The following is a 26,155-nucleotide window of genomic DNA, read 5'->3' on the forward strand; positions in this document are numbered from 1 at the left end:
AAAAACTGATTTTAAGTTTTAAATCGTAAGAGTTGAGGAAAGTCTGTAAAAGCTTTAGAAATGATATAAACTATGGATCATTATAATAACAATACTAATAAGCTAATGATTTTTTCCAATTAATTCTAAATTTCTCAGTGTCATAGTGACTCTGAACATACAATAATTTGCTAATCTCTGTGGGACATTATTTGAGCATAACAAAATGACTAATGAACAAGAATGATCATGAGATTAGATATTAGTTTAGAAAAACAGAAATACATATTAATGTAGACAATAGAAATATAATTCATCTTGCTTAGGATTTAAGCCCTGTATGTTTCATCTGTCTAATGAATTGGTACATGACATTGGTCCCTTGTGTTTTAAGTAGTAAATAAATCCCAAATTCTCTTAATGACCAGGAAACTAAAATATTGATTTCAGACAATAACAGCCTTGGCCATCTGCTCCTTCACTAGTTCTCCCTGACTAGGCTGCCGCCAACTATGGTATGCCCCACAGGTCAGCCTTCAGAGAATAGTACATAACAAGCAAAAGAGAGCCACATGCAAGTTCCTGGGGTATCTGATTTCAGTACCCAAGTTGAACAAATGGATGAGACCAATGATGGGCTCTAGTCCCACCTGCAGTCAGTTCTGAGGCACAGCTGCAAAAGAAGTCCACACAGATCCTAAGAGGGTTCCTCACAGAGCAGGAGTGTTGGCTTGTCTGCGTCCTCTGCCAGAGCGCTAGGGCTGAAGCCACAACACCTTCGGATATAGAGCATGATCTATGTAATTACAAGATTAGACACAGGAGACCACACAGGCCTCTTAACTATCAGCTAAAGACTCCTTTCTCTGGAAAGCTGAGATAACCAGGAATAGGTTACACCATGCTACACTACTTCACACTCTATTTTTTCGTAATTATAATTTTTTGAGATTATAAAATAATTATATCATTTCCTCCTATTTCCTTTCTATATTCCTACCACCACCACCGCCGCCGCCACCACCACCACCACCACCACCACCACCACCACCCTCTCTCCTGCACACACACTGCTATCTTTCAAATGCATGGCCTCTTTTCTTAAACTATTGTTACGCATGTACATGTATAGACATATAAATATATATTCCTAAATATATACATACTGTATGCTTGGTCTGTAAATGTTACTTGTATGTATGTTTTAGGGGCTGTCTTTGTTGTCTTGTGTTAAGTCCTCAGTCAACGGCCTCCAAGGCGCCTGGAGTGCACACAGTTTAACGGGAAGTACCTTGACCAAGGCACTTATGAAAAGCAAGAGGAAAATGTAGATTGGACAAAGTAAGAAGCTGACATTTCACAAGGTAGGGTTTGGCCACTTCTCTGAAAAAGTGTGTACCCAAGACTGCCTTTTAGGGTGGCCACAAAATGTAGCCCTGCCTCAGTTAGTCAATGGATATGGCTGTGAGCGCCAGGAAAGCCACAGCCAGTGAGGGAATATAACCATGTCAATTATGAGAGATATGGACAATGAACTAGGGAAGGCACTATTAACCTCAAAACCAATAAAAAGAAGAAACAAATGGGAGCATGGTGAGGAAAAGAGAAATAGATAAGACAGTAACAGCTGGACTTGGAATATTCATCTCAGCAAGCTGGAGTCTGGCCATCTGTGTGACCATGCATATCTGTTTGGTGTCTTTGGATGCAACTCTTTTTTTCTTTTTTTTTATAATTTATTCATCTTACATCCTGATTGTTATCCCTTCACCGGCATCTTCCCCTTCCCACCCTCCCTCCCTCTGTCCCTCTTCCATTCTATTCCTCTCCCCTAGACTGCTGGGGGGAGCTCCTCCTCCACCATATGACCACAGCCTATCAGGGCTTGTCTGGAGAGCCTGCATCCCCTTCTTCTCTGTGCTGCCAGGCTTCTCCACCAAGAGGAAGTGATTAAATCAGGGGCACCAGTGTTCCTGTCAGAGGCAGTCCCCAACCCAGCCACCAACAACCTTAGAGAATGAGCTGTCCATTCACTGTATCTGAACTGTGGGTCTAGTTTCTCTATATGCATTTTCCTTGGGTCCAGATCCACTGGCCTTGTTGGTCTCCATGTGGGGCTCCTGAACCCTTTCTTCTCCACAGGACACAACTCTTCATGTAACATGTTCTGACTTGCTTACTGAGTTACCCAGGAGCCTGTGCACATTTCATTTAGGACCATTGGCTGGCACTCTCCCATCAACTACCCCAAAGGCAAAGAACACAGGAAATCCCCAGTGGCATTTGAAATCCACCTACAGTAAGTATACAGGAGCATTTTTTTTTTCACAGCAGAAAAATCACATCTCCATACTGCAGTGGGCGCTCAGCAACCCCATGATTAAATGAGATTTGCAAGCAGCAACGGGGCTTAGACACTTACAATGAATACGATTAGTCACTTAGTTGCCTCCTTATTACTCATGCTCCCCCTTGTGAGGTAATTTTCCTTATTGGAAGTAAGGCAATCTCAAGCAAAGCAGTTAAAAAGTATCCTTTTCCTGTTTTTATTAGCTGGTATCAAAGAAATGACTATTCGAAGCACAACCAACAGGAGGGAATTGGTTTTTTTATTGCTCAGTTCACATTGTTACAGCTTTAGGAGAGGAGAAAAGACTCCCGGAGGAAATACTGTCTCTCAAAACACACTTTCAGGGTAATCAACAGGAAAAGTCTTTCAAAGGGAGGGAAACGGAGAAAATATTAAAACATAATTAAATTAGCAAAGGATATGAAAAATAAAACTTGAACTAGAAGCTTCTTATGACAGAAATGACATTGCTTGAAGTGTACTTTCAGAATACTATGCAGAAGATGCATTATCCCAAGGGGGCTATGGCATCCTTTCTGATCACCTTAACAACTGCTAATCTTTAAAATCAAAACCCAAAGGATGAGGGAGCTCAGTGGGTACAGGTGCTTGCTGCCAAGCCTAAAGACTGCCTGAGTTTCCCTCCCAGAACTCACATGACGTGGTAGGGAAAGAAACCCAACTCCAGCAGGTTGCTCCCCTCCACACATCCAAGGTAGCACATACAGCACACACACACACACACACACACACACACACACACACACACACACACGAATAAACAAATGTTAAAAAGAATTTTAATCAAAACCTGGCGGGGGGAGGAGTAGGCTAGGGAGATGGCTTAGTGCATAAAGTCCGTCTAAGGCCGAGAGTGTGGTTCCACAGCTCCCATACAAATGGCACAGAAGCGAGCTGTCCCACCTGTAATTACAGAGCACAGCAGACAGAAACAGAGAAAGCTGGCTAGAGTGACAAGCCAAATTAGATGAGCTCTGAGTTCAAGTGAGAGATCCAGCCTCAAGAGACCTAGCTAATGAAAGAAACACCAAGTCATGTTCTAACCTCCATACATACATGTGCAGGCATGCATACCTACAGACATGGGCACCCACACACATGTAAACAAGCATACGCAAATGCATATATATATATATATATATATATATATATATATATATATATATATATATATATATCCGCAAAAAGTAAAAATAAAATAAATTGGAAAACAATAGTGAACATTAAACATGCCCTATGAATATAAATGTATGCATATGCCAACATATCAAATAAAATGCCAGCCAGGTCCAACACCATGGATATTAAATCCCCCATCCCACTCCTGGTTGTACACACTGTCGATCATCTGCTGCTTGACATTCCGTAAACAAACAGAACACGCTGGCCGAAGGGGATGTCTGGCCTCCATAGGGCAGAAAACCGTCCTAATGTAACCATATACACATATTGGGCCATTTCATTATTTGTTGGTATTCTTCTTAATGGCCCTGAAGCCATTCTTCTTTAATGGCCATTTTAATTGTATTTCTCAAAGTTTTTTGTGAAAGCATAGTCTTTCTTTTTATTGACAAAAAAAAATAATGTAGTTCACATGATTTATAGGAAAGAAGTGTGTAACACAATTTTATGACTTTGTACAAGCCCACAGATCTCACAGATCTCCACTCTTCCTCTTATATTGACACTTCACAGTGTGAACAGTAAGGGATGAATTTACTAGAAACCATTCCAATTACCACAAATACAAAGCACAACTTTTATATTTTGTTTTAAAAAAAAAAAGAAAGAAAGAAAGCAAAAGAAATGCAAAGTTTCAAGAAGGGTTAGACTCTTTATTCAAGAAGAGGCCATATCCAAGAGGAATGACTTGCTTACTTAAAGATCAAGTTCACAATGTGCACCATGATTTATACCAATTACTGCAGAAACTCAACTTCCAAGTCAACTGAAACAAATATAAGAAAATAATTCTCAATAAAAATGTACACAATATGACTCTACACAGAGTAATCATTAAACACAGTTAACACTACAAATTGGTGATGGTGAAATCATCATCAGTTGCATTCAACAGTGCTTAAATTACATACTTATGCACATTTCCCTTTAAAATCATAGTAGGGTTATTTTCTCTAGGAGAAGATGCAATTGCCTTGTTAAAATGAAAGTTCTTATTAGATGTATAGCTCACTTCATGAGATGGAACCACACCTGACACTGATAGAGCAGTCAACAACCTAAGAATAGCTAGGGCATGGGTTTAGGGAAAACTGGCACTATTACTTTCCTAAAGGAACATAGCAGCAAAATGACTGCTAATGACATATATCCTCATAGATCACAGCACTGCTCAAACTTCATCAGAGAAACTTCTTGCTGTAGATGGTAATTAGCATAGTGTCCCCAACTGGATAATGTGTACAGTGAGAGACTTAGGAGCACTCAACCTTAAATCAGATGCATTAATCAAATCCCTCACTTCAAAGGTCAAGAATATGGTGACTCCAATGAAATAGTGTCTTCCTGACAGAAAGGAGCATGTGTGTGTGTGTGTGTGTGTGTGTGTGTGTGTATGTGTGTGTGTGTGTGACTGTGATAGCACACACAAGAGTTGCATATGCTCAAGCCACATACTATCCCAGCACAAAAAAGAAAAATCAAACACAAAGTCCCACCCTAATCAAGAAAGGTATTTGCAATTGCAGCCTTCCTGGAAAGGGAGAATCCGTTTTCTACAATGGAGTGTCATGGGATAAATCAACCATACTCCAGGGCAACTCTATGCCCAATAAGGTTGATTGGTCAGCACAAAAAACAAACACCAAGGTTGTTTTGATTTGGTTGGTTTTTTGTTTTGTTTTTAGTGTTTGTTTGTTTTAAACATTATTTGTGGGGATTTTTTTGAGAGAGAGAATGAACATTAAGTTGAGTTGGTCAGGATCTGTGAGGAATTGGAGGAAGGGAAAGAATATGATCAAAAAATACAAAACATACATTTTAAAAATATTTCTTTAGCACCAAAAGACCACGGTCCATTGAATCAACAAAGCTGGCTTAACATGCATTCACAGAGACTCAAATGGCAAGCACAGGACCTACATGAGTCTGCCCCAGGTCCTTTGTATATATGTCATAGCAGTTAGCTTGATGGTTTTGTGAGGCTCCCATCAGTGGGAGAGAGTATTTCTCTGACTCTTCTGCCTGCTTTTGAGACTCTTTTCCTCCTATCAGGTTGCCTTGTCCAGCCTCTATATAAGAGCGTTCTTCTTGTCTTGTTGTGTCTTGTTTTGTCCTGTTTGGCTGTCCTTAAGGGCTGCTTTTTTTTTTCTGAGTAAGAAATGGAGGGGAAATAGATCTAGTGGAGAAGGAAATGGGGAGTGGAGCTAAAACTAATGGAGTAAGGAAAACTGTGGTGAGTATATATTGTACTAGAAAAAGAGTCTATTTTCAATTTTTTAAAAGTAAAGTTCCAACCTATAATATCTTCAAAGATCTTATCAAAGAAAATGCTAATGTTGAAAGAAACTCTTGGCCAGGCACCTGGGCACTGTAGTGCATAACTGTAATCCCAGCACTCAGAGAGTCAAAGGCATGCAGATCTCTGTGAGTTCGAGGCCAGCCTGGTCTACGAGGCAAGTACAGGACAACCAGGGCTACACAGAGAAACCCTGTCTCAGAGAAAGAAAAAAAGATAGAAAGAATAAAAGAAAGAAAGAAAGAAAGAAAGAGAAAGAAAGAAAGACAGAAAGACAGGGAGGGAAGGAGGAGAAAGAAAGAAAGAAAGAAAGAAAGAAAGAAAGAAAGAAAAAGAGAGAAAGAAAGAATGAATGAAACTAACTCTTTTTGTATGTGTGATACGAGGGAGTGAACCAAGAGCTGTCTTTATACTAGGCAAATGTTACCTTGCTGAACTATATAGGCAGCACAATTTACTTCTTAAGTGTAGAATGTCCAAGGTAAAGAAAGGTTCCCCAAAAATATGACAGACTGTTCATGGTGGTTTTGGAGCCAACACAGGACCACTGCTCTAGATTCATCCTCATTTATTCACTGAATGAACGACAGAGAGAACTTCTTTGTGAGTAGGGTTATACTGACCGCTGGTCAGAGTCATAGTAGCATGAACAGTAGATAATCACGAGAGAGTAAAACCCAGGAAGACAGCAATGAAACTGTAACACAGCAAGTGGAAAGTAAAACAATGACTAAGAAAGGCTTCTGCCCAACAATCAAACCGGCAATGTCTCTGATATCCACAGCCTCCCTAAGGCTTGCCAAGGCCTCAACCCCTTCAAAGGCCGCTGCATAATGTGACTACTTGGTCCCATGTATAAGAAGACTTCAGGGGAGGATCCAAGATGGCGGCGAGCAGTGTGGACCGCGTTTGGAGGCTCCAGTGAACAATTCAGGGAATTGCACAGATTTCTGAGCCAGAAACACCGAGGTCCGAACATAACGGCAGCGGGAGTGCTCCACGGTTCGGAGGAACCAGGGTGCGGAGGACCTGCATGCCCCTGCACAACGGAGGAGCGTGGATTTTCTCTGATCAGAGCGGCAGCGGCAGAGGCAGCAGCACCAGCGGCACCAGCAGCGGTGGCTAAGGTTTGCAGCTCATAGCCTTCCGGTGGAGGCGATTGGTGTGGTGGCTGGTGGGAGTTGCTGCGGGAGAGGGGACTCGGGGCAGGATTTGGGTTGCGTGGAGCCTTCGAACCCAGACTGGACTCGGCGGACAGTTCGGCCCCAGGGTCGCGGGTACTGGCCCAGCCCAACAAGCAATTCTGCCCGAGGCACTAACTCAGCTTCGGCCACAGCTCCCCTGCTGTGGCGCAGGCTTACTTGAGCCTGCAGCTCCACACTAGGCAGCACCTCAGCTCAGCGGCAGCTCCCCTGCGGTGACACAGTCTGGGCGGAGCACTTGGTTCCACCACAGGCGCTAACCCAGAGCAGCTGCAGTTCTCCTGCTGTGGCGCAGGCTTGGCCGAGCACTCAGTTCCACCCTAGGCGCCACCTCAGCTCAGCGGCAGCTCCCCTGCAGTGACACAGTCTGGGCGGAGCACTTGGTTCCACCATTGGCGCTAACTCAGAGCAGTCGCAGTATTCCTGCTGTGGCGCAGGTTTGGTGGCATGCTCAGTTCCATCCTAGGCACCACCTCAGCTCAGTGGCAGCTCCCCTGCGGTGACACAGTCTGGGCGGAGCACTTGGTTCCAACACTGGCGCTAAGTCAGAGCAGCTGCAGCTCTCCTGCTGTGGCGCAGGCTGGACAGAGCACTCGGTTCCACCAGCTCTAAGACTCTGGTTGGACACAGTGTGCAGTTTGAATCCAGAATTCCTGGCTGAGATTGGTGGTCAGTTCGGGCCCTGAGTCAGTAACTGACCACAGCACGCACTTTCGGCCAAAAGGCCCTAGCAGAGCTTGGTGCGTAGTCCCAGGCCAAAAATTCTGGCTGGACCCTGTGTGCATTTTGGGCCCAGAAACCCTAGTTGAGCTTAGTAGACGGTTCAGACCCTGAGAATGTAGCTGAGTTCAGCCCGTGGTTCAGGCCCAGGGTTCCTGTCAGGACTTGGCAGGGGACACAGAAGGCTGTGGATACCTTGGCCTGACCCAACGCTCATTCAGAGACGCAGAACAATTGCAGGATCCACAGCAAAGGGGGGCTGAAGATCACTGGCTGTGAGAGACCAGAACAACAGGGCTAACCTCCTAACATCCACACCAGTGAAGCTTTAAGCTCGCAGCCTAGGGAAATCGTGAGAAAACAAATGAATCTATCGTCACACACCCTCCATCCAACACTGGAAGCTACCCAACAAAAACAAAGACTGCAAGATGTCTAAAGGACAATGAAAAAGCATATGCAAAAATCCCCAAAACAACATGGCATCTCCAGTTTCCAGCTATCCCAAAGAAAACAACCCAGAGAACTCAAATACAATGGAAATACAAGAAAATGACCTCAAATCCTTAGTAATGAGGATGATAATGGAGGAAACAAATAAAATTCGTAATCAAATGCAGGAAGACGCAGACAAACAGGTGAGAGACATAAAAGAAGCACATAGAGTGGAACTGGAAAAATTGCAGGAAAATGCAAACAACCAGATGAAAGAAATAAATAAAACGGTTCAAGCTCTGAAGACCTATAAAGAGGCAATGGAAGAAACTCAGGAATATACAAAAAATCAGATGAAAGAAATCAAAAAATCAGTTCAAGATCTGAAAATGAAAATGGATTCAATGATAAACACACAGACAGAAGAAAAACGAGAACGTGAGACCTCAGAGAAGAAGGCGAGCAACACAGAGGTGAGCTTTTCTAACAGAATCCAAGAGATGGAAGAACGAATCTCAGGGCTAGAAGATACAATCACAGATATTGAATCAACCATTAAAGAAAATGCCAAATCTGGAAAACTCCTGACACAAAATATCCAAGAAATTAAGGACACCATGAAAAGAAGAAATGTGAGGATAATAGGCATTGAAGAAAGAGAAGACATCAGACTCCAGGGCCCAGAAACTATTCTCAACAAAATCATAGAAGAAAATTTCCCCAATCTAAAGAAAGAGATGCCTATAAACATACAAGAGGCCTACAGAACACCAAATAGAATTGACCAGAAAAGAAAAACTGCCCGCCACATAATAATCAAAACACAAAACATGCAGAACAAAGAAAAAATATTAAAAGCTGCAAGGGAAAAGGGCCAAATAACATTTAATGGTAAACCTATCAGAATTACACCCGACTTCTCAGCAGAGACCATAAAAGCCAGAAGGGCCTGGACAGAGATCCTGCAAACCCTAAGACAACACAGATGCCAGGCCAGACTACTTTACCCAGCAAAATTATCAATAACCATTGATGGAGAAAACAAAATATTCCATGACAAAAACAAATTCAAACAGTACCTATCCACAAATCCAGCTTTACAGAAGGTACTAGAAGGAAAACTCCATCCCAAAGGGTCAAGCTACAACCAAAACTACCCAGGAAATAGATAACTATCCCATGGCAAAAACACAACTACACAAACGCTCGACTGGAAACAACATCAAAATTAAGACTCTTAACAGTCACTGGTCATTAATATCTCTCAACATCAATGGCCCCAATTCTCCAATAAAAAGACACAGACTAACTGAATGAGTACATAAACAAGATCCAACATTCTTCTGCATTCAAGAAACATATCTCACCCATAATGAAAGGCATTACCTCAGGGTAAAAGGTTGGAAAAAAAATATTCCAAGCAAATGGTCACAAGAAGCAAGCAGGTGTAGCCATTTTAGTATCGAACAAAATAGACTTTCAACCAAAATTAATCAAAAGGGATGAGGAAGGACACTTCATACTCATCAAAGGTAAAGTCAACCAAGATGACATCACAATTCTGAACATCTATGCTCCCAATACAAGGGCACCCACATTTGTAAGAGATCTCCTAAAAAAGCTTTAACAACACATCGATCCCCACACAATAATAGTGGGAGACTTCAACACCCCACTCTCACTGAAGGATAAGTCATTGAAACAGAAACTAAGCCGAGAAATAACATCATTAACCAATGCCATGGGTCAAATGGATCTAACAGATATCTATAGAACCTTTCGCCCAAACAAGAAAGAATACACCTTCTTCTCTGCACCCCATGGAACCTTCTCCAAAATTGATCACATCGTAGGTCACAAAGCAAGCCTCAACAGATACAAGAGGATTGAAATAATACCTTGTATCCTATCAGATCACCATGCTCTTAGGCTGCAATTCAACAACAACAGAAATAACAAAAAGCCTACACGTTTGTGGAAACTAAACAACTCTCTGCTAAATGACACCTGGGTCAGGGAAGAAATAAAGAAAGAAATCAAGGAGTTTCTGAAATTCAATGAAAATGAAGAAACAACATACCCAAATTTGTGGGATACATTGAAAGCAGTGCTAAGAGGAAAATTCATAGCACTAAGTGCCTTTAAAAAGAAATTGGAAACATCGCACATAAGCATCTTAACAACACAACTGGAAGCCCTAGAAAAAAAAGAAGCAGAAACACCCAAGAGGAGTAGACGCCTGGAAATAATCAAACTCAGGGCTGAAATTAACAAATTAGAAACTAAGAAAACAGTCCAAAGAATCAACAAAACCAAAAGCTGGTTCTTTGAGAAAATCAACAAGATAGACAGACCATTAGCCAAACTAACTAAAAGGCAGAGAGACAGTATTGAAATCAACAAAATCAGAAATGAAAAGGGAGACATAACAACAGACACTGAAGAAATTCAAAGAATCATAAGATCCTACTTTGAAGGCATATACGCCTCAAAATTTGAAAATCTAAGGGAAATGGACGATTTTCTTGATCAATTTCATTTGCCAAAGTTGAATGAAGAACAGATAAACAATCATCGATGGTCTCCCAACCAAAAAAAGCCCAGGGCCAGATGGTTTCAGTGCAGAATTCTACCTGACCTTCAAGGGCGAGCTAATACCGATACTCTTCAAGCTACTCCAAAAGATAGAAATGGATGGAAAATTACCAAATTCATTCTATGAGGCCATAGTCTCATTGATACCTAAACCTCACAAAGACTCAACAAAGAAAGAGAATTTCAGACCAATTTCTCTTATGAACATAGATGCAAAAATACTAAATAAAATACTTGCAAAACGAATACAGGAACACATCAAAGATATCATTCATCATGACCAAGTAGGCTTCATTCCAGGCATGCAGGGATGGTTTAATATACGGAAATCCATCAATGTAATCCACCATATAAACAAACTGAAAATAAAAAACCACATGATCATCTCCTTGGATGCAGAGAAAGCATTTGATAAAATTCAACACCCATTCATGTTTAAAGTTTTAGAGAGATCAGGGATACAAGGCACTTTCCTCAACATAATAAAGGCTATATACAGCAAGCCAATAGCCAAAATCAAAGTAAATGGTGAGATACTCAAGGAAATTGCTCAAAAATCGGGAACAAGGCAAGGCTCCCCACTCTCTCCATATCTCTTCAATATAGTACTCGAAGTTCTAGCCAGTGCAATAAGACAACAAAAGGAGATCAAGGGGATCCAAATGGGAAATGAGGAAGTCAAATTATCCCTATTTGCAGATGATATGATAGTGTACATAAGTGACCCTCAAAATTCCACCAGAGAACTCCTAAAGCTGATAAACACCTTCAGCAAATTGGCTGGATACAAAATTAACTCAAAAAAGTCTGTAGCCTTCCTATACACAAATGACAAGCTTGAAGAGGAAGAAATTAGGAAAACCACACTCTTCACATTAGCCATAAGCAATATAAAATATCTAGGAGTTACCCTAACTAAGCAAGTGAAGGACTTGTATGAAAAAAATTTCAAAACTCTGAAGAAAGAGATTGAAGATGACCTGAGAAGATGGCATGATCTTCCTTGCTCATGGATCGGGAGAATTAACATAGTAAAAATGGCCATCCTACCAAAAGCAATCTACAGATTCAATGCAATCCCTATCAAAATACCTACACAATTTTTTAAAGACATTGAAAGTTCAATTCTGAACTTCATATGGAAAAACAAAAAACCCAGAATAGCTAAAACAATCGTGTACAATAAAAGGTGCTCCGGAGGAATCTCCATACCTGATCTCAAACTGTACTATAAAGCAATAGTAATTAAAACAGCATGGTACTGGCACAGCAACAGGCTGGTTGATCAGTGGAATCGAATCGAAGACCCAAATATGAATCCACACACATATGGTCACTTGATTTTTGACAAAGAAGCCAAATCCATTCAATGGAAAAAGGATAGCATCTTCAACAAATGGTGCTGGTCTAACTGGACCCATATTTGTCACCTTGCACAAAACTCAAATCCAAGTGGATTAAAGACCTCAACATAAAACCAGAGACACTAAGCCACTTAGAGGAAAAAGTGGGAAAGAGCCTGGAACACATTGGCACAGGAGACAACTTACTGAACAGAACACCAACGGCCCAGGCCTTAATGCCAACCATTAATAAATGGGACCTCATGAGGCTGAGAAGCTTCTGTAAGGCAGGAGACACTGTCAAGAGAACAAAGCGACAGCCTACAGACTGGGAAAAAATCTTCACCAACCCTACATCTGACAAAGGTCTAATATCCAAAATATATAAAGAACTCAAGAAATTAAACACCACCAAACCGAATAACCCAATTGAGAAATGGGGCTTGGAACTAAACAGAGAATTCTCAACAGAGGAGTATCAAATGGCTGAGAAACACTTAAAGAAATGCTCAACCTCCTTAGTCATCAGGGAAATGCAAATCAAAACAACTCTGAGATTCCATCTTACACCCATCAGAATGGCTAAGATAAAAAATTCAAGCGACACCACATGCTGGCGAGGATGTGGGGAGAGAGGAACACTCCTTCATTGCTGGTGGGAATGCAAACTAGTACAGCCACTTTGGAAATCTATCTGGTGCTATCTCAGAAAAATGGGAATAGGGCTTCCTCAAGACCCAGCTATTCCACTCCTTGGAATATACCCAGAAGATGCTCCAGCACACAACAAGAAAATTTGCTCAACCATGTTCATAGCAGCCTTATTCGTAATAGCCAGAACATGGAAACAGCCTAAGTGTCCCTCAGTAGAAGAATGGATAAAGAAACTGTGGTACATATACACTATGGAATACTACTCAGCTATTAAAAACAAGGAATTCCCGAAATTTGTGGATAAATGGATTGAGCTAGAAATGATCATAATGAGTGAGTTAACCCAGAAGCAGAAAGAATCAAATGGTATATACTCACTTATATCTGCATACTAGCCCAAGGGGCATGTCCCACGAAAGCCTTCACTTACCAGGAAACTGGGACAGAGGGGAAGGCATCCTATTGGGACTCTAAATGAGAGACGCATGGGAGAATAGCAAAATAAAAGGATGCAGAGGGTCCTAGAAATCTACAAGTAGAACATTATGATAGGCAGATTTGGGCCCAGGGGTCCCGCTCAAACTAAGGCCTCAGCCAAGGACAATACAGGAGGTAAACTTTAAACCCCTTTCCAGATCTAGCCAATGGTCAGAATATTCTCCACAGTTGAGTGGAGAGTGTGATATGACTTTCTCACGTACTATGGTGCCTCACATTTGACCATATCCCCTGGAGGGGGAGACCTGGTGGCACTCAGAGGAAGGACAGCAGGTAGCCAAGAAGAGACTCGATACCCTATGAGAATGTATAGGGGGAGGTAATCCCCCTCAGGAACAGTCATAGGGGAGGGGAATAATGGGAAAATGGGGGGGGGGGGGAATGGGAGGATACAAGGGATGGGATAAACATTGAGATGTAACAAGAATAAATTAATTTAAAAAAAAAAAAAAAAAAAAAAAAGAAGACTTCAGGGACTTAGTGGTCCTGAGGATCCCAGGTCTAGAACATATCCTCTGATCTTCTGGGCAACAAAACCTTTCTCTACATTTTTCCAACAGAGGCTTGAAAAGAGGGAACCTTGTTAAATGATTATTAATATTCAATATTGAATTATTTTAGTGGAGTCAGCAGTTACTCCTTAACCAGTTTTATACCCAAATAACCACACAGAGAGACCAGGATGTATTTAATGGGCCTTTAGCACAATGCTGTACAATAATTACTCCATCCTAAGCCTCCATGCTAGTATATTTTCTTCCCATTCTGTTTTCCCACTTTATACTTGTGTATAAAGCATCTCCTAGGCCAGGTTCATTTCTCCTGATGTTTCCTGGTCTTCTCCTCATGGCTCTATCCTTGCCTTCCTCCTCTTTCTCCTCCCTCACTGGATCACGATGTCCCACCCTATCCTCTGTTATTGTGCAGGATTGGCTAGTTGGTTTTATTGACAAGACATGAAACTTGAAATGGGAGATACTTGAAACAGGAGATACTTAGAATAAGCATCACAATCCAATGTCCTTATTGAAACCAGATAGTGGGGTAGAGAAATCAGCATTCCAATGAACAAGGGTAAACTGTACACAGCCCACAAGAACATTACGCCAGTAGAACCCCTCACCCAGTTTCCTCAGTGAAGTAGGTAACCCTGATAAATAATGTCATTTAGTCATCGTCATTTATCTAGCAATGATTCACTCGACATTATCCTTGTTACAAGATGACTATAAGGGCAAAAGCTTTTCTACTTATAGTGCAGCTGGAATTATAAAGGGTTCCTATGTTACATCACATGTCACTACCATGATTATGGGGCAACAATTTAAAAATACTCTCAAGAGGCCCTAGTAGTAACACCATGGAATGGTTACTTTTTTTTTTTTCTTACAGCAACTAAAGGAGAGCAATGGAATAAAGGATAATATAATAAATTTAGCATCAGAGTGACCGACCCCACCTGATCTTCACTGTTTAATGAAGGGAGAGCATTTAATCTACTAAGGCCTTAGTTTCCTTGCCTGTAACCTAGACATCATGGTAGACACAGCCTTTGTGATGTAAAATGACATTAACTTCCAAAATCCTTTATAGTCTACAGAAAAATTTCACAGATATAATGATGAAGAATCCTCCCAGGGCTGGCAAAACAAAAAGGGCAAGCACTCAAATACATGTCAGGATAAATCCTCATATTAAATGCTGCTTAGAATCTGTAGCCTTTAGCTTTTAAGCCAGAGGGAAATATAAGATATGAATTCCAAAGTATTTACAGAGGAAAGAAAATGAAGCACATTTCTGTCTTCTATTGGCTGTTGTTTTAAACCAGATACAAAGGTCATCCCAAGTAAAAGAGTATCTCCGGACAAAGATCAATTCAAATTAATCATGCTCTGGGGAAGCACAAGAACAGCCTCTCTGCTTTACACTCTGTAGGCTCCAAGGAACACGCTAATTATTTCCTATGCTAACAGTATTAGATACTAGATAGCCTGCCAATTTGTCAGCAGACTGTTACCCAATGAGCAGTTTATCTGCCCTGTGGAGAGCCACACAGACTTGAATAAATGCTCCCTTCAGAATGTGTATTCCATTTTTGACCAGCTACTCCACAAAATCATCACTCCTCCCCGCTCAGCTACTTCTCAGTCGCTGAGATTCTCTGAAACCTTAAGTAAAAGAAAAACAAAAGGCCTTTGGCTAGCACCCAAGTGGCAAGATGATGAGCACAACGAAAGGGAGCAGGAGCTCCAGAACAGCTGTGGGGTTCACGCACAAAATCCCTTACCTGCTGTGCCTGGACTGACAACCCCAAACTTGTGCATTGCAACTATGAAATGGGAACATGATTGTCTCCTCATTGGCTGCCGTGAGAACTATATAGCATGGCGGCATAGCATGCTTAGAAAGGCCACATGACTAGTAAGTACCCAATAACTGTTATCTAGCTTATGTATCTATTGCTTTATTTACTGATTTTTGAGATAGGATCTTTCTCCATAGTCATTGCTAGCCTGGAATTCACCATGCAGCCCAGTCTGGCCCTTGTACCCATTTCAATCTTTCTACTCCAGTTTATGAAGTGCTGGCATTACTGGTAGGTAATACCATGCCCTGTTTGTCTGGTGTCTTTTTATTACTACTATTAATAAAATGACTGAGACTATAATAAACTTAGCAGTATCCAAACATGCTAAATATTTATTCATCATTTTGTTTTGGCAAGCAAAGTTTTTCTAAGCAAGAAAAAGTAAAAAGAGCATAGATGATATTTTCAACATTAGATACAGATAACTACCAACCCACTTTATTCTCTTATTCATTTCTTAAATGTTTTTTTCTTCTTCTCCATCACTCTTTCTTCTCTTCCCAGACATCAACTGTGAACACAACTGACAGTTGACATGGGTAAGGCTTTCCCTTGATCATGGGCTTGGCCAAGCTGTTCCCCGGATATGACCCAAGAATCCGGCTGAACCAAATGATTCACGTATGTACGTAAGCCGACTTTTCCTGACTCCACCACCTTGCCAAAAAGTGCCTTACATGCAGCAAAAAGGTCAATCCACAAGTATAACAGAAATGCCTGAGATTTTTCTCTAGCAATTCTGGTTGTCTTTTGAATGCTACATTTGCTCGGAAAAAATGCAGCACAGGAATTTACCACAGAAAGGGTAACGAACAAAAAAAAAATGTTTTAATAACATTTCTACACATTGCTCAAGGCTTCTAAGGTTACAATTATGAGTTCACACAGTGTGAACAACTGTTTTTCATTTGTTACTGGTTGAAGAATTTAAATAGGAATTGATAGAATGAACTCGTCAAATGTACGCCCTAATAGAGATTCACAGCTCCAGAAACAGTCCACAATACTTCAAGTGTGGAACAGACAGAATGTTGACCATGTGTTTATATTTCATTGCCGAGGAAAACTCAGAGATGGTTAGTGATCACTCATGTCAAGAGATTTAAAGCTATACCTCTTCAGGGGTATTAACCAGCATATTTTGAAAGTCTCCTGCTCTAAGGCTTCTCTTCACTCTCGTTGCGGCTGCACATGGGCTTGGGGAGCTCCCAGGCTGGCCAGGCATCTCTGCCCCATTCACTGAAGCACATCAAGGTTCTCACTTACATGGAGCTCATAGGAATCATTGGCTGTGAACTAACCCATTTGATAAATGGACCAAGAAGACTTGGGGGAGCAGAAAGGGGGGAAGAGTTCAGTGGTTAAAAATGCAAATTGTTCTTTCAGAGAACCCAAGTTTAGTTCCCAATACCCATGTCAGGTGGCTCAAAACTACCAGTAACTCTGGCTCCAGGAGATCCAATGCCCTCTTCTGGCTTCCTGGGGGCATTGTACATGTGTGCACACGCGCGCACACACACACACACACACCAAACAAACAAACACACCACACACACACACATTTCTGTTAAAAACTTTCTTTAGAGATCAGAGGACCCCACACCTTCGAGCAAGCAGCTTTGTGTTATAACATTTATTTTTGGAAATATGCACATCTTTCAGGCATTTCAGGGGTTGGAGACACTTTTAAAGGCAGTCACAATTTAGAGAGTAACTTAACTTCTAGGTGTACCTCCAACATATCAGTTACTCACATCTAGTATATTTGAAAGACTAGGTCCTTCTGTGACTCTGCACTTGCTATCCACTTGGCTACTTACTTAGAGAAAGTTTAAATGCATCATGTCCCCTGAAGGTTTCATGTGCTGAAATTTGACCCTCATTGCTGAGTATTAAGAGGAAAGAAGCTTGATCTGACTATGTTGTTTAAAGGTGGAGCCTTTGGGGAGCAACAAGGAACAGATTGGTTCATATGGTCCCCTACCTAAGCCTTACAGGCTTTATGAGCGAGCCCTGCACATGTTCTCACACTGCAAAGCTTAACTCTCGGTATGGGGCACTTTGCAGAAGGACCGCTTACATTCATCCTTTAGGGCACACCTGTGAGCTCAAATACACTCTGTCTCCTTCTAAGCACCCAACTACACGTATTTCATTTAATAACAAAACATAACCCCCCCAAAAGACCCCTGTGTGTATCTTCTCAATTAGAATATAAATTTCATTGGACTAAGTCTCATCCTACTGAGAGATCAGTAAGATCAGCAAGGGGTCTGTCTAACTTTCTAAACGAAAGAAGAGAAAACAACCTACACTCCAGGGCAAGTTCAACCGATACTGATTTTACTACCATGTAGAAGGAAGAAGGGCTGCCCCAGCGTCTCCCAGAAGCCACTGGGATATGCAAGGTTCTCAAGGCTTCTTGGAGAGCATGCCTTCTGTGTAGCTCTAGTCAGTTGGTAACTCCTGATTAAATATTAGCAATTGATAGTACCAGCTGTCAAGTCTCATATAGTAAGATCAGATGCTGACTTGAGATGTTCAGCGTGAATACGATCAAAAGGCACACTTCACATTTAGAAGAGGCTTGCTTCTGTGGTATTAAAAAAAAAAAAAAAAAAAAAAGGAACCTAAAAATATAAGGAGAGTGATTTCCATGTAGCAGATTAGACTCCAGAGGAGGCAGGGAAATAAAAACAATCAGTAAATAACTTAAAAAAAAAAAACAGTGTGTATCTGCAATAGGCAACCAATAAGGGGGCCCATCCCTAGGAGAGGCTCCTCCTACCCTCAGCTCTATCAGACATCCACACATGTGGCAACTGACTCAAAACTCTCCACACTACCCTCCACATTGTGATATCTTGCAAGGGGAGGCACCTCCAGCTTCCCAGGCAAGGGGAGGAGCCTCCAGCTTCCCAGGCAAGGGGAGGAGCCTCCAGCTTCCCAGGCAAGGGGAGGAGCCTCCAGCTTCCCAGGCAAGGGGAGGAGCCTCCAGCTTCCCAGGCAAGGGGAGGAGCCTCCAGCTTCCCAGGCAAGGGGAGGAGCCTCCAGCTTCCCAGGCAAGGGGAGGAGCCTCCAGCTTCCCAGACAGACCAGCCTGGAACAAAGCTAATTCTTGTAACATGTATACATTGTGAGCACTCTGAAATTTACATTTCCTCACAGCAGCTCTTCAAACATCACATTAACATGTGAGGAATTTATTTAATTTTATTTTAGTGTGAAGGTGTCAGAGCCATTGGAACTGGAACTACAGACAGTTGTGAGCTGCAATGTGGTGGCTGGGAATTGAACCCGGGTCCTTTGGAAGAGCAGTCAGTGCTCTTAACCACTGAGCCATCTCTCCAGGCCCCTACATGTGAGGATTCTAAACTCCATTTGCTCCTTGCCCCTTTCATTGAGAGAATATATTCACCAGAGACCTTCTTACTCATCAGACATACTTTGACGCCGCCCTAAGACTACCTTAAAATGTACCACCCAGAGAAGTTTCTGCTACTCAAACAGCCAACCAATACCCAGAGACAACAGCAGGTGTGGGATAAAGCAGGGCAATTCTCAAGCACTCAAAATCAATTGAGAATTTGTTTTGTTTGAGTGGTAGAAAGTTAAAACAGAGCTGCAAGAGTTGATTCCCAACATGGAAAGAAAGCACCTCTGTTTTCATGCCTTTATTTTAAAAGTCCAAAAAAAGACCTTCAATTCTCCAAAACTACCACTGCTCACCGTCAGACCAAACATGGTATTGTCAGCAGCACAGTGCAGATGCTTTTATTTTAACCAAACACTGGAATACTATCCTTTATCTCCTGATTTGCATCACGACGGATTCCTTGCTGCAGGCAAGAAATGAAAACCTGCTTCTATCTCAGAGTTATAGTGACATTTAGAGTATGCCCAGGCCAAAATTCACAATACTGATACACAACCAAAGAAAAGTAAGGCAGGACTTCTGGAGAAATGCTCAAGGACACGAAACTTATCAAGCAAAGAATCCAGACGCATCCTATATGCAAGGGTCAGACTGTAACAGCCATTGTAGAAGCCTGTGATGCTTCCTCTCAACAGACAGAAACACTTGTAAACTGTAGACCCCGAAACACATATGTTGAAATTTAATTGCAATTTGTTAGAACTGAGAAGTGAAGTCAATGTGGGCACATGAAGGTAAAAAACCTCCTGGGTAGGATTTGTGTACTTTCAAGGACCCAGATAGCTAAATCTGCCTGTTTCCTCAATGGCCTTGCTAAGATACAAGTAGAGGCTAGCAAGTCCAGCCCAGGCAGGGGTTTAAAGCAGGACCTGAGTATGTAGACATGCTGGTTGTTGCTCTCTGACTTCTAGGCTCTAAAACTGAGAGAAATGGCTTTCTATAGCTTATAGTCCACACAGCATATGACACTTGGTTAGAGTACTTCAGATCACAGAGACAAGGTGACCATTTTAAAGAGCAATAGTCTTCAGTCTCTCAAGCTACATGCTCAATTTCCTGTAAGTCTCGGTACAAATTCCAACTTTTCAATGAGGCCACATGGCAACTCACTAATACTATTCCTCGTCTTAGCCTGTCGAATTTCTCATTCATAGACTTTATCCCCTTATAGCACACTACATGGTTTCTCTGTTACCTGTCCCTCTCTTCCCATCCTTTTCAACACAGGTTATAAGAGACCCTAGCACACAGCAGCCAGTAAGTGTCAATATGTATTAGATGACAAAATCAATGACTCAGGGATTGTAAAGTATTACTGTAGGATAGAGACTGTCTTCCTTGGTCCAGAGTTTCTTTGTTGGTAAAACGAGGCATGTAGGATTATCCTATGGAGAAAGTGAGACAGTACATGCCAAGTGCTTACAACCATCAACAGACACAGTAGACCTTTTGGTACATGTTAATGGCCATTGCTGTTATTTTAAGATTCACTTCCCAGGTGGTGATGGATTTGGGATGATTTGCACTCTCAAGCAACCAGCTCTCCATATCTGACAGTGCAGCTCTGAGATGGTGAAAAGGCCCAACTAGGACCGAAACCTGCCATGGGTCAATCCCAGGGGCTGTGGCCTCTCCAGCTCCGTTCAACAACACCTAGGGCTTTGCAAAGGAGCTGTTAACAGTGTGAGTGCTACTGCCTCTGACCTGTAGAAATAGAATAAACATAACAGTGAAACCTTAAAAGGCTGGGAAAGCAGCTCCCTGTTTCCTACTGAACTGAGATGTGTTTCTTTGGCCTAACTGAAGTAAAAACTATTAGCTCTAATGTCTTTGAATCTCCCAACTCATTCTTCATATTTTCTCTACAGATGCTGTAACTTAGACTTTCTGAAACCAGATAAAGAGGGGAAAAAATAATGGTCTCTCATGAAGGAATTTACCAGAACACACTAATCATTTCGACATTGGCTTATGTTTCAAGAAAGCTAAAGATTAAGAGTATAAGTTTTTCCCCTCAAGCCAAACCCAAGGCCAGCCTAAAGGCAGGGTATTAATCTGAAAAGTCACTAAGGATTTAGGGAAACAAAACACTTTGAAATCACTCATTATGGACTCAGAAATATCTTTGATCTCAAAATACAAAAGAAAAAGCAAAAGAAAAAAGAAAGATTTAATGACTAGAATTAGGAGGACAAGTGGGAATGAATGAGCAAGATGGGGGAAGGGATATTTATTGATTTCTTAGCAGTTAAGTCTTCACTATTAATTATAACCAGTCTCCACAAGGTTAATCTTCTCTAAGTGGTCCATTAAAAGACATCAAGAAAGTAGAATGAATAGAATGGATGAACAGTTAGGGGACAGATAATGGCAAATCCTGGCAGTGAGGCTTTCTCTCTTCACTCTGGAAAAGGAAGATCTCAGGAGCTAAAGGAGGATTTAGGCTGCACATTCCCAAGTAGGTGCTCTGTTTTCTCCCAAGAACATCTAAAAACTGTAGTGTACACACTACACACTACTCAGTGTGCGGTTCTGGAAGGAACCCAAAACTCCAATTCTGACAGTCTTGCAGACAATGCTCACCTAAATTGGATCACAGAAAGGCGGAAGGTGCTGTCCCACTGCACCTGCTAAGGTGCTCTTACAAAGACCTCTTAAAGATGTATAAGGTATTTCCCAAGAGAAAGTAAGATTATCCACAACATACTAATAGTTGAAAATTCTAATAATTCAACAACAATATTTGCAACATCCAAAGGCTATTCATACACTGCCAACTGCCAGGAAGTATATATGGAAATATACACTTGTAGTTTTGAAGCATACACAGACACCACTGATATATAGTTGAATAAGCTCGACACAGTCTATACATACGCACTCCTTGATAATCCCCCTTTATGTTCGAAACATACAGTGCCTAAACTGCATTCAATCTAGAAAACTATCTTGATTTTTTCAGTAGTCTCCTTTAGTAATAGATCTAATTGGTAGGAATTCTTTTCACTTTCTTTTTTAATTTAGTACTTTGGATGTGAAAGATGGCACACCATATTCTAACAGACATCTCTGTGCAGATTTTTATAATGCCATAATACAGCCTTATTAACTATGAGTGACTATATATGAAAGCCTATTTAGAAGGCCCGTGGTATACCAGAGGGGAAGGAAAAGGAGGGGGCAGGTCTGGGGTCATGTTCCTCGAGTTTCTCTATTTTCTTTCTATCACAGAGGAATCTTGACTCATCTGAAATGACTTGATGAAAACTAAACACAGCGTGGCTCTCCAGCCAAAACTCACAAACGTTCCTATTGGTCTCCTCTGATCAGCTGGGCATAAGAGGGCTTTTTTTTTTTTTTTTTTTTTTTTTTTTTTCCTATTGAAAAAAAAAAAAAAAAAAGTTCACAGTGTATCTAAATCTGATCCCAGTAAAATTTGACTTGAACTGAAGTGAAAATGCAGAGGTAGCATTTACGGGTAACAGCTGGAGGACATTAGTTCCCTGTCTCTCCCCTTCTCTCCCAAGGGTTGAAAACTCTGCCGTTCAGACAGGAAGTCGTCATATACCACACACTGTATCTGATATGATATGCTGCTGGGCTGTAAGGGGACATTACGGAGGGTTAGGAGAGTCCTGGAGATAAGTGAGGATTCTCGTACGTCTCAAGCCATCCTCACTCCTCCTGCTTCAAAGCCAGGATTGACAGGTACACTGAAAGTTATTGCACGCCCTTTGACACTCAAAGTTAAGATGCTTCGTTTTAAAAACTTTAACGTGAATAATATCTTTGGAGAAGGAGTAAGTGGCCAAGATTCTCCAGTAATCGTTTTTGGCTCCTTTTCACACTTGCTGTCTAAAAAGACTAACATTTCTTTCAAAATATTTCCCTCATTTATCTGCCGAGAACAAAAATATGATCACATGCATATACATGCATATGTGCGTCTGTAGAAAACAATATGGAACTCAAAACATGATGCTGTGGAAACGAATGGTTTTTTTTTTTTTTTTAATCGTGTGAATTTCTATAGGGTTTGCTTTTAGTATAATTTTACAAAGTTGCTAAGAAATGAACACAGATACAAGCAGGGAGAGAGCCCTACATTTTGTGATCAGGTTTTGAACAGGCTGATAAGCGGTTCCTCAACACCACATGCTGAATAGCTATCTGGCATTCCTAGCAGTCTGGCAGGGCTAGCCCCTCCTTTGTAACCGCCTGTGCTCTGGGGGAAAGGCTGGAAAGCCAACCCAGGCTCTTCACTGTCTTCAACCAAGTTTTCTAGATACAGACCTTAACTCTTGAACTGTAGAAAATGTCTTTGCTATGTGCATATCAGGGACATGCTGTTAATCACCAGAGTTAAAACACTACCGGTATTATGCAAAGCGGGGGAGGCGGGACCGAGAAGGCAACCCACACATCCATCATCCCTTTAGGAGTAGGCGGAGTTTAAAGTTTCCCCAACTTCCAAGTTCTCACTTGACAGGCAATATTTCTGTGCAATTTCCAGCCCCAAGTAACAGATGGTGCTCTGGCTGTCTTGAGCCTAGAGAGACCCCAGACAAAGCTCCCAGCCACTCCATGCCTCGAGGGACCCATAGGTGGTTAGTTTCACGGAGCTGTCAGACCAGGGCAGTTAGCAAAGAATGGAAGCTTAACTTCTTCCAGAAGTTTTTTTCCTGGTACGAGGAAGTCCAAAGGACCGAAGCACAAAGGCCTGGGAAAGTTTCACTGCTTCAATTCTCTGCCACACCGTCACCTACACCAAGGTGCGCAGGGAAGGAAAGCTGAGGCACACGTGTTCAGCAACAATGCTGAAATGCAACTTGAGCAGTACTAAAGACAAGCTGGAAAATTGCTTAAGAGACCCGGTGGTGGAAAGGCATCCTCGAGGTACCAGAGACTGGTCACGCAGAACCCAAAGGGAAGACGACAACCCCAACCACACCAAAAGTAGGGTGCGCCTGAGCTATGTGCCAGAGGAAAGGGAGGGGGCGCGATCCTGGAGTCAGGGGACGACGTTCGGCCCACTCACCCTCACTGCCGTACTGTTTGCCATTGTTCGCGCCCATCCTGTCGCCGTCATGCCCGCCGTCTCCCTGGACACTGCATAGCTGGGGCGCACCTCCCAAGCGGTGGAGCAGAGGAAAGCGAGCAAGACCGGACCGTTAGCTGCACAAGCCTCTTCCGTGGGCCGTTCCGGGCCCCGGGACGGCCCTGCTCTGCGGCAGGAGGAGTGGTGCTAAGTCCGATCCTGGTACTCTGAGGGTGGCGGGCCGTGTCCAGAGCAGCCACTAGGGCTCTCAGAATCCGCGCTCCGGTCTAGTGGGAGAAGCGCGACGCAGAACCCGCGCCCCGGTGCCGCCCCTAGGCTCGCCGCGCCTCGGCCGCGGGGTCCCCATGCGCCTCCGCGGTCCCAAAGCCTCGCGCGCGGAGCGGCGCCTGCCGGGGCTGTCCCGCTCAGCCGCCTCCTCCCCACGTCCCGGTGAGTCCGCGCTTCCCCGGGGAGGGCGCGGCGGCCACTTGTTGCGGTGCCCCGACTGAGCAGAGACTTATGGCCCTGCGCTGCTCGCCAGCGGGCCGGACTTTTGTTAGCGCCAGGCGCCTCCTCTCGCCGCCCAGCGTCAATCACAGCTGGAGCCCCCGGGAGGAAGGCCGGCCTGGAGATGCGCGGCCTTTTAAAGGGGCAGCGCGCCTTTTCTGGGCTCCAGCGCCGGGGCCCCTACCAAGGCTCTTGCTCTCCGCGCCACTCGCGAACCCTGTGGCGCAAAGGACCGTGCGGCGCGCTGCGTTTTACTATTGTTCTTTTATAGAATAGGGGCTTCAAGTAGTCCTTCTAATTCCAGTGGAGCTGTCTACAAATACGGTCCATTTGGGGTGTGTAACGTCTAAAATAAACAGTCAGGCGGTGTCCAGTTCTGACCCATTTCAGGTACCTGTGCTAGCAAACTCCAGTGGCTCCCGAGTTAGGGTGGAATGGAGGAAGGGTAGGGAAAACTTGAAAGGAACTTAGCAGGGAGTGGTCTCTGGAGTGCAAAGGCATTCCCCGCCCTGCAAAGGAGGTTTCCTGGCTCAGAAGTTTTAAAAGCTTCTGAGCCATGAGCCATGAAGGGTTTGTTGTTGTTGTTGTTTATTTGTTTGTTTGTTTTGTTTTTCTTGTTTTATTTTATCCTCGTTTCTATCCGCCCCCCCCCCCCTTGTAGTTGACGGCATCCTTTGTTTAGTGCCTTTCCACCTTGTTTGGAGATTTATGTGGCATTTGTTAAGCCACCTCCGCCCTTGCCTCTTTTTAATGTTCTTTTTGGCATTCTTTCCATTAAATAGAAAAAGGAAATTCTTAATGTTCTCCTCCATTTCCGTTTAAGTACCTACAAAGTCCCAGTGAGGAAGAGAGCATTTTTCACGCAGGTTTCTTTGTAGTGAGACAAACGCGCAGCAGTTTCTCCTTAAAGGTGCTGTAAATTAAAGATTGGTGATTTGCTTATCTTTGTATATACATATGATTCTTGAATAGAAACCCAGAGTTTAGTAACCTTGTATTTCTCACAAAGGCATCTTATGAGATGATTTGACTTATTGCAGATTCACACTTGGATGATTTCCTCCAATGCTCTTCTTTAAAAATAAAACGTTATGATTCAAAGTTTAAAATCTACACTTATCATGCAAACACCCACATTCTGAAATAAAATGATAAACGTATAAATGTTCAAGGGTAGAATGAGATAGTTCTGTATTGTGTTAAGAGCATTTCTTTTCTCCTATTCTGAAGCCATGAGAGGATATTTTAATGCCTTTTAAAATATGTATCTGGCACAGTATCTGAACAACAATGTGTAACTCTCAAATATCTGTTTAATTAAAGGAAATTAAAAACCTGTATCTTGGGTTTTCCATAAGATTCTCCTAGAAAACATAAAGCCAATCTAAAGAAAAGGGGTTGTATCAGGTTATCTTCTTGCAGAAGGATTCTTCCTGGTCCTCAAGGGGACCTTGAGCATCTAAGCAACCTACCTCCACTCCTCAAATTGCTGGGGTTCCAGGCATTGATCTTCATACCTGGGTTTCTCCAG

At 42.5% G+C, this 26,155-nt stretch overlaps 1 protein-coding gene across 1 annotated transcript in view; it reads right to left on the reverse strand.

Moving 5' to 3' along the window:
* Positions 1 to 24,695, reverse strand: part of Fbxl7 (F-box and leucine rich repeat protein 7) — a 385,641-nt gene extending 360,946 nt beyond the window's left edge. The window contains exon 1 of the mRNA XM_051151010.1: positions 24,118 to 24,695. Coding sequence (XP_051006967.1) covers positions 24,118 to 24,154 — 37 coding nt within the window. The 5' untranslated portion in view covers positions 24,155 to 24,695. The remainder of the gene's footprint in view (positions 1 to 24,117) is intronic.
* Positions 24,696 to 26,155: the final 1,460 nt, after the last annotated feature.

The sequence above is a fragment of the Acomys russatus genome, chromosome 9 (assembly GCF_903995435.1).
Source record: "Acomys russatus chromosome 9, mAcoRus1.1, whole genome shotgun sequence".
Lineage (NCBI taxonomy): Eukaryota > Metazoa > Chordata > Mammalia > Rodentia > Muridae > Acomys > Acomys russatus.